We start from the raw sequence: 9,323 nt of genomic DNA, 5'->3' as shown, positions 1-9,323 counted from the left end.
TTTTTAGTAGAGGACCAACCTGTACAAGATTGCTACCACTAGAGGAACCTCCCTTGAAAATGGCAATGCATAGTCTGTGGCTTCGGAATTCTTTTAACCAGGCTTTAAGTAAGTGTGATACTTTCCTCATCTTCTGCTCTTGTACTAAATATATAATTTATATTTAATAATTAAATATATCATACCATATCTCACGTATCTCAAGACATTTATGTGAAGAATTGACGGACAAATGGTTGTGAATAAATGCAAGAAAAGGCATTTGCTGCTAAAATTCAGGACCTGACAAAAGAACTGTTTTGGGTGACTTTAGTGTACAGGAATGTATCTATCAACAGATGTCAAGTTAATTCAGGAGGTAAATAGATTTAAGCAAAGAATTGTGACATCCACTGTCAGCAGACCTCAAGATACCGATTGCCATTGGATTTAATCTGCCATAAAAACAATGAGAATATTTCTACTTGATACTGAGAGATTACAACCTTCTTTCGACCAGATTGCTTTTTTTAAGAGTCTACATCATAAAATTGAGTCTTGCTGATTTTATGCTGGAGATAAACTATTGGGAGAAGATGCTTTCTTGATTTGTGACAGCAGGATTTAGGGGGTTTTTTTAATGTGTAATTTAATGATGGTTATATCTAGTGTCTGAATTTACCTACAAAGACTTAATTTTTGGTCCAATTAAGAAAAGAGTGGAGGTGATTAGAACAAAATTTTAATGTTTGTGAATGTTGAATGCAAATTGTATTAGACAACATGGTGATCTGAGATTGAGGAGTAGTTTGTAGGGGGTGTAATACCTTTTATTAGAGTAACCATATAAAACTGAGAGGGAGGGGAAAGGCTGAAGAGCTTTTAGGCATGCAAGCCCAATAATTACAAGAAAAGATTTTTTTTTTTCTTACTATTGAGTCCTGTTAGTCTAATAAAAGCATTACTTCTCCTTATGAAACTGGACTCTGATACAGCTATTAGTGAAGTTGGATTTTGTGTCCATGGATATGTGCATGTGTGTATGTGGGTTAATAAAAAAAAGGGTGCTTAGTAGTTCAGTGAATGTTATTTAGAAGTTCTTAAGTACTGCTTTCTTGAATGAAAGCAAGTGAATATGTTTCAAATAAGTAAATTTGGTAAAGGAGATGACTATTGAACAAATTCCTTCCAGAAAGGGAGAGGGTAATGTGTTTGGAATGTGGCATCATGGTAAGAACTGTGCATTCTTTCTTAGTTCCAGGGACTTTGTGTTAGAGGGAAGATACTACCGAGTGTTATAATGCTTTTTGAGTTCATCATACAATGTAAAAATCACATTACAATGCAAAGAGCAAATTTTAGCTCTGTTTTGAGCCTAGAACATCCTTGAGGATTTTGTTTTGAGCAGGGGTTTTGCACATTTTTTTATGTCATTTTTTTCTTCCAGCATGATTATTGTTGTGAAGTTCTCTTCTTACCTAATTTTTTTTTTTTTTAATAATAATACTTTACTGCATAATTTCTCTTGGAAATCTTACTGGTAAATGTAGGGTCTTCCAACAGTGTTAAACATACATCAGTCTCAGTTGTCATGAGTAATGCTGCAGTTGTAAAGCTCTTCCCTATTTTTATTTTGGTATTTTTGGAAAATAATCAGTTTGCTTATGTTTTTTGCAATGTCTGCCTAACATAAAGTAACATATATTCCTGTTTCAAGAGAAATAAATAAAATCATGAGTATTTACTCAATAGATAATAATTGTGTTGGTAGTTTGTGAACTGTGTAACTGACAGAAGCTTTGAGGCAAATACATACTTCAGGAAAAAAAAAAAACAAAAGTAAAAACTGATGTTTTGTGACTTTTCCCAGTAGAGACTGTAAGCTTTGCATTTTCTTATTGTGAACTACTGCTGCTTTTTATGTAATAATTAACCTAGTACAAGTAGGCTAGTTGCTACTTCAGGTGATTGTAGGATAGGCAGAAAGGAGAGCATGAGCTTGGATTGTAGTCACTCCCAACAGGAGAGTTAGGAAGGTTAAATATGTAGACATGTGTCCATTTATGTCTTTCATTAAATATCAGATAGTGCAAATAAAATATCAAATACGCTACAATTGTGTAGTTTTTGATGACATAACTTGCAATGGAGCAACTCATAATTTTCAAAACTCTGATGCTATATTAGAGTACTTGCCCTCGTTATCAAACTTGAAAAGTAGTCATATTGAAGGTACAGATTTAATTGTATTCAAGCTTTCATACAGTTATCCTTTACCCAAAAAATTGTGCAAGTGTCCGGATGTTTCAGATGAGCTTCTCATTAAAGAAATCAGTATTATGGGGTTTGGGGTGTGTTTAGTCATATTATTTATTTCTGGGCAAAATTACTTACAGAAAACGAAAGCAGTTACTCCTTTTTTAGAGAAATCCCATCTTAGTTATAAGCAGTTTGCTAGGTTTTCTTTTTGTTTAGAAAGAAGAAAGTGAATAAGGATATCTTTCCATACCATCAGTACAGACACCATTTTTTAAATCCACGAGAGCTAAACTTCTTTCAAGGTGGAAAATGAACTTGTAGAAAAGTATTCTTTCCATTGCCTGCCATTTACAGATGTAGCTCTAGTGTTATCCTAGTAGTACAATGACTTAAAGAAAAGCAGAGCTAGAGAGAGGTTCTGTATTTTATTAGATAGCTGATATGATTGCAACAGGAAAGATGCTTTTTGATGCAGAGATTATTTTTAGATCCCACAGTCTTTAAAGATGCTTCTTTTATAAACTTATGGACTACTGCATGTAAGTTCGTATGTTCAGAGCCGGTAATCAAAACAATCTCCTGTATTTTCTATAAATCCCACTATGGTGGGATATTCACTTACATTATGCTATAAAAATTATAATGTGAGAAATACAGCAAAGTGGTATCCTTATTTCATGCATATGAACACAGATTTAAGACTATTTTAAAAAATCTTAATATAAATGTTTCAATCATTATTTTTTAAAACTAATGCATTGCTATTTAAAGGTGAAGGAGTATGTAATAAGAGGCAAAGATACAGTAGAAGTGCAAGATAATTTTAACCATCTCATCTATCAACTAGATTTAGATGGCTACATAAGGTACAAAAACTTATATCTGCATATTTTTTTAACTTTCTGGTTAAGCAGTACACCTACTGCTTAATAGAAGTGAGGACTTCTGCCAAGAGTTTTAATGTAGGGGAAGATTCAAGCATAGCATACAGTGTTTCTATTGTAAAAAACTTTGGTCAAGTAAGCTGCCATGCAAAAATATCCCAGGCTTCATTGAAGCTGCATGGAATTTGTGAGATTTTATAGACATTTTTGTGGAATCAGGGAAAAATGTCTTTAAATTAAGAACTTCCCATCAAATGTTCTGTTTTCACTGATGCTTATGTTGGAGAGAGCTGTTAGAAATGATAGAAATGACATACATCAGTTCTTATAGCTGTCTGTTTAAGGCTGTCTGTTTGGAGAAGTAATGCATTTTCTTGCAAGACATTGCTTTGGCATCTAAATCTCGGTAACTGGTTCTGGTACTGGTAACATAAGTCTGTTATGGCTGTTGATGTAACTCATTATGAAATGTTCTTCTTCCTTAGCAGCATTAGCTGTCTCTTATTATTACTGGCTTTTTTAGCTGCAAAGAGAGGAATGAATGGATCTACCTGTCCAAAAAATACCGTCAGAAAGTGCACCATGGATAGCGTTTATAAAATTTGGCTGTTTCTTTCCAATATGTATGTATTGGTGATTATAGTAGAACTGTTTCCCTAAGAAAAGACTGAAATTTGGGGAGGAAATGCAAGGATCTAGAAGAATATGTAAAACACTTATGGAGGACAAAGTTAAACTTGAAAGGTTAGAATTGATGTATTATTCATAGTGGAGTTTTACTGTGAAAGGCTAGAATAAGTTGTCCAGAATATGTAAAAATTATTTTATCCACCAGTGGGCTGTCCGGTGGATGAGGAATTGGTTGGATGGTCGCATCCAGAGGGTAGTGGTCAACGGATCAATGTCCAGATGGAGATTGGTGATGAGTGGTGTCCCGCAGGGGTCCGTATTGGGGCCAGTACTGTTTAATATCTTCATCAATGACACAGACAGTGGGATCGAGTGCACCCTCAGCAAGTTGACAGACGACACCAAGCTGAGTGGTGCGATTGACACGCCTGAGGGACCTGTTCAAGCTCGAGAAGTGGGCCTGTGTGAACCTCATGAGGTTCAACAAGGCCGAGTGCAGGATCCTGCACAAGACAGACATGGACCTGTTGGAGCGGGTCCAGAGGAGGGCCACGAAAATGATCAGGGGGATGGAACACCTCTCCTATGAGGAAAGGCTGAGAGAGTTGGGGTTGTTCAGCCTGGAGAAGAGAAGGCTCCGGGCAGACCTTATTGCGGCCTTTCAGTACTTAAAGGGGGCTTATAAGAAAGATGGGGACAAACTTTTTAGCAGGGCCTGTTGCGACAAGACAAGGGGTAATGGTTTTGAACTAAAAGAGGGTAGATTCAGACTAGATACAAGGAAGAAATTTTTTACAATGCGGGTGGTGAAACACTGGCACAGGTTGCCCAGAGAGGTGGTAGATGCCCCATCCCTGGAAACATTCGAGGTCAGGTTGGACGGGGCTCTGAGCAACCTGATCTAGTTGAAGATGTCCCTGCCTATGGCAGGGGGGTTGGACTAGGTGACCTTTAAAGGTCAATCCAAACTATTCTATGATTCTATTTTGCCAAGCAGTGCACAGTAGCAGTTTGTGGAAGTGCAGTGTTGGAAGGTTAAAACAAAAGAGTAATCCACCTCGTGTCATGTATATGCCAAATGAAAAATACTTTTGCTGGCTTTTAAGTAATTATGCATCCTAAGCTAGCTGTAGCAAAAGTGGTACTGTTCTGGGACATTCTCAACTCTTAGTTTTCTGGAAGTCCCTCTTTTTGAACAATACCACAGAGTTTCTGGTCTGTTATGTTAGTTTTCGTGGTGTTTTTCCTTAAGTGAGTTTCGTGTTTAAAGAGAAAAAGGTTGCTTTAGGCAAGTAGAGAGAAGTAAATAAATATTTTCTGTATGTCTTCTGTAAATTACATAACTCTTTTCCCCGCCCCCCCAAAAAAGGCTTTTTAAAGGTAAAAAAAATAGTAGTGGTCTATTAGCTGTAACAGTTATAGAACACTAATGTAAATGAAATTTGAATATTTCTATCATTATCTAAAAATCTGGAAAAACATCAGACAGAATATTCTCTGACAGGTCAGTATTTTCCCGGACAATCTGTTTTCCTTCAGTTGTAATAGGTAGAAATTAGCTCAAATAAAAATGTTAGTACAGAAAAGATTTTTCTGGTGATTGGACCCTGTCTGAGGTGACTGGTTCTAGGAAGGAGGAGGACAAATCAGATGCTTTCAGTGTGTAGGATTGTTGCATTCACATGATTTCTGAGTGCTGCTTGGCAAGACTTCTTCTAAAGATGCAGCATATTTTTTCCCCTTCTGGCTAGTTTTCCTTTCTGCATGTGAAAGTATAGAATCAATGAGTAAATTAGTATAGGGTTGTATGCTAAGCCTCAGAAAGATAGGAACAAAGGTGATCAAAAGTATGGAATGGTTTCTATAGGAGATATGACTAAGTAGGTGAGGTCTGCTTAGTCTGGAAAAGAAACAGTAAAACAGGGAATTGTTGTATATATTGCTCATGAAATTAATATGAAACAGAGAGGTTAAAGAGAAATCAGTTGTGCATTGTCTTCCAATAGAAAATCTAGGGGCGTCACATGAAGCTGGTAGAAGCTAGGCTGAAAACAAACAAAAAGTGGTAGTATTTTAATTTTTTTTCTGCAGAAGATAATTGAGGCAACCCTTTACCAAAAGGTCTTGTGAACGATAAATCTTATGGGGTTCCAGGGGCAACCAGATAAGCTCATGGAAGAGAAATCATGTACTAGAAACAGTGTGACCCGCTGAACCTTAAGTAGTTGGAGAGTGAAAGAACACTAAGGGGGAAGTATTGCTGGGTTTTCTGTCATTTTATATTCTCCCACAGGCACTGTTAGGAGCAGGATAAAAAGCTAGATGAACCTTTGGTCTGGTACAGTACAGCTGTTTTATATTCTGAGAGAATTTAAAAGCCAGAAAACCTCCCTGTTTAGTTTATATGCTGTATGAATTGCTTGAGACTCTCAGTAGGTGTTTCATTCTTTATAGCAATGAATGCCCTAAAAATAGGGAAAAAACCCCAAACAAAACACTATGACTCAATAATAGATTTTTTTTTTTTTTTTGGTCCACTGAAACAAGCAAGATCAAAATTTTAAATGGTAATTTGGAAGAGTAATTAAAGTAACAGTTTTTTACTTCTTTTTTCATTCCTTGCATTTTTTTTATTCTCTATTTTAGTCTGCTGTATTGTAGAAAGTCTGCTTCCTGCTAAATGCAATGTTTAAAATTCCCTAAGATGGTAAGGGATAAGCTGCAAATATGGACTATCAGGCAAGCCCTGGAGATTTAGTTAATCTGACCTAGATGTTCTTTTGATGATTGAGACCTGCAGTATGTGAAAACACTTCTCAATTTCAAAATGAAACACAAGGATATCTGTTGTATAACTCAGCTGTCCTTGTAGTGACAGACACATCAATCATTTCTGAACAGGAAAGGATTTACTATAAAAAGTTTGTAGCTTTGGAGCTGTTGAGTTCATTGGCATTCAGATCAGCAATGATATTTGAAGTTGTAAGCAAATTCAGCATTTGAATTTTACCATGTCCTAAAGAGGATTAGCTACAAATGCAGGCAACATACTTTTTTCTTTTTCATTTTCAAGAGCCTGTTGTATAAGATGTTAATTCTTGACTTAGTTTTCAGAATATTTTATGTGAAGCTGCTTGGTGGCTCTTAAAAAAGCACTGAACAGATACCTATAAACATAAATAACTGGGGGGAAAAAACCTAATTGGGGAAAAAAGCAAATACCTGGAAAGCAAAACTGTGTTTAATATATACCATTTTTGAATACTTGAGAAGCCACTTTTTTTCTGTAACCTCGTGGCTTGAGAGTATTTTTATAGTACAGTTAAATACATAGAAAAGATGGTCCATGTTGAAGAACTAGGGGGTTAGCATCCTGTTTTTTAACAGCCTTACAATGATTGCATAAAATGGTTTGGATGGTTGGCAGGATTATATGGCCTAACATTTACTCTGCAGAACATGGTTTCCTATAACTTTTGCAAATTTTAACATTTTTGATTAAAGTTTTGCATGCTGGTTTTCTGGTGTATGCTGAATTATTTCTGAAAGATGTAATGGTAATAATTCTGCTTTTGGAGAATAAGGGAAAAGGAAATTATCTGTGTTAAAAAGACAGAAGGTAAACTGACTTTTTCAAGGGTAATTGTTTCCGCTGCTTTGGAACTGAGACTCAATATTTCTCACAGCTTTTTTTTTCAAACTGCCTCCTACCTTTTATGTGAAGTCGTGTTCAAATTTTGGAAGTCGCACTTCATGTTTAAACAGTAGAGGCTTCTTATAATATTAACAGCTAAAAGCCTTCAAGAGTCAAAACACATGTTTCTCTGTAGGGATGAACAGACATTTCCTTGGAATCACTTTGAGCTATATTAATGTGAATCTGGACACCTGAAATGAAAGCAGAGTTCTCTCTGTAAACGATCCTTGTGCTAAAACAAGAGAGTATAAAGGAAGTAAATTCAAGTACTCTGTGGGAGGGAAAGTTAAAATGATAGATGTTTTGCACACAGGTTTTTTGTATCATTTTTTTAGATACGTTGGACGTTAAGTACTGGCATGCCTGTAACATGGTTCTTTAAAAACTTTGCATTTTCCTATGTTTATTTAAGAATTTGTTTAAGTGGAGGAACCAATATTTTGATTGTGGTGCTGAGAAGGCACAATGTGGTAGCCTGTACCAGATGGAGTTTCCAAGGATTGAAACCTTTTTGAGAATGTGTATTCTGTAGCTGTAGTCCGCTCGAAACAACAAAGAAATGAATAAGCAAAGGCTCATCAAACCTGGGAAAATTAGTAACAGAAAGAACTATGGCATATTAACTATTACACATCAGTTCCTCCGTGTACATACACTTAACAGTAAGCCTTTGCTCTGCTCTGGGACAGGAATTGCCTTACAGTTAGTATACCTGGCACCTGCATTGTCAGCGCGTTACTGTTGTAACAGTTACTGCTCTGTAAATTCCTGTTTTTCTTACTGAGCAAGAGAAGTCAATATCTAAAACCACTATTGTTTTTAGGTATTAATAGTTGTAAGAAAATGGCTAATGTTAGCAGAGAAGGAGTACCAAATGGTGATGGTGCGGTTGAGAGGTGTGGTTTTCTAGTTGCTAACACATTGCAGTGGTGTTGAATACTAACATTTCATTGTGAAGACAGTTTTGAAACATTTGGTGTAATTCTTTACCATGAGTAACAGAAATGATTACTATGGGTAATAGCAGTAATACTCTATTACTGTGGTGATAGAATTAATTTAACATTTCAGTTTATCTGAAGTGTATTTTAAAAATTTCTTTAACAAAATTACTGTGATTTTTAAGTCTCTCGTAAATGCAACCTAACTTGATTATTTATGAGTTTGTAGTCTTACTCAGGTTTCAAAAAAACAAACAAAAACTATGAGCTTTTATTATGAATACATGTCTTATGTTTACTTTTCCTTAGAATGTTCTGTGTGAACTAATGTGTTTCTTCTTGTGGAAATATTTTAGACTCCTGGCTTGAGAGCACACTCTGGAAGGTTGCAGTGGTTTGCAAAAAAGTGCATATCAAGTAATCAGGTATGTGGCTCATATGATGTCTTCTGTGTAACTGTCATTCTATTCCAAGAACAATTGTTTTGAAATACTTCATTGCTTGATTTTTATGTTTGTGAAAGGACGTGTGACAGGCTGATGAGGTGAACTTAATGCTCTGTGTAAATGCTGGTATATACTTAAACAGAAATATTATTTTAGCTGAATGCACATAGCATGTAAGTGCACATATATAGAAAAATAATTGTTTGGCTGAGGTATAACTATGTTCTTCCTTCCTTTTTAAAGATGGAGACTTTGGAACACTTGGTAGAATTAACTCAAAATCTATTTGAATGTGATAGAGATGAGATGTACTTCTACCTGCTTCAACTGTGTGGTAAGTGAGCTTGTGATCTTTTTCATGTTGTAATCTGTTTTCTTCTGTGGTTGGAGATGGGAAATAACCCTAAATTGGAGAGATGTTTTATCCTGATAGGCAGTTAGCCTGGATACTGTTTCTGAGACATAGAATCATTAAGGTTGGAAAAGA

The 9,323-nt window shown here is 35.8% G+C and overlaps 1 protein-coding gene across 1 annotated transcript in view; it reads left to right on the top strand.

The window, feature by feature from the left end:
- The window catches only part of LRPPRC (leucine-rich pentatricopeptide repeat containing), a gene marked incomplete at its 3' end in the record, with an annotated part of 55,437 nt that extends 46,267 nt beyond the window's left edge, over nt 1-9,170 (top strand). The window contains exons 25-26 of the mRNA XM_009580685.1: nt 8,747-8,815; nt 9,080-9,170. Of these exons, the coding sequence (XP_009578980.1) occupies nt 8,747-8,815; nt 9,080-9,170 (160 nt within the window). The remainder of the gene's footprint in view (nt 1-8,746; nt 8,816-9,079) is intronic.
- Nucleotides 9,171-9,323: the final 153 nt, after the last annotated feature.

This window comes from Fulmarus glacialis, unplaced genomic scaffold, assembly GCF_000690835.1.
Source record: "Fulmarus glacialis isolate BGI_N327 unplaced genomic scaffold, ASM69083v1 scaffold16336, whole genome shotgun sequence".
Lineage (NCBI taxonomy): Eukaryota > Metazoa > Chordata > Aves > Procellariiformes > Procellariidae > Fulmarus > Fulmarus glacialis.
This window is presented reverse-complemented; position numbering and strand designations above follow the sequence as displayed.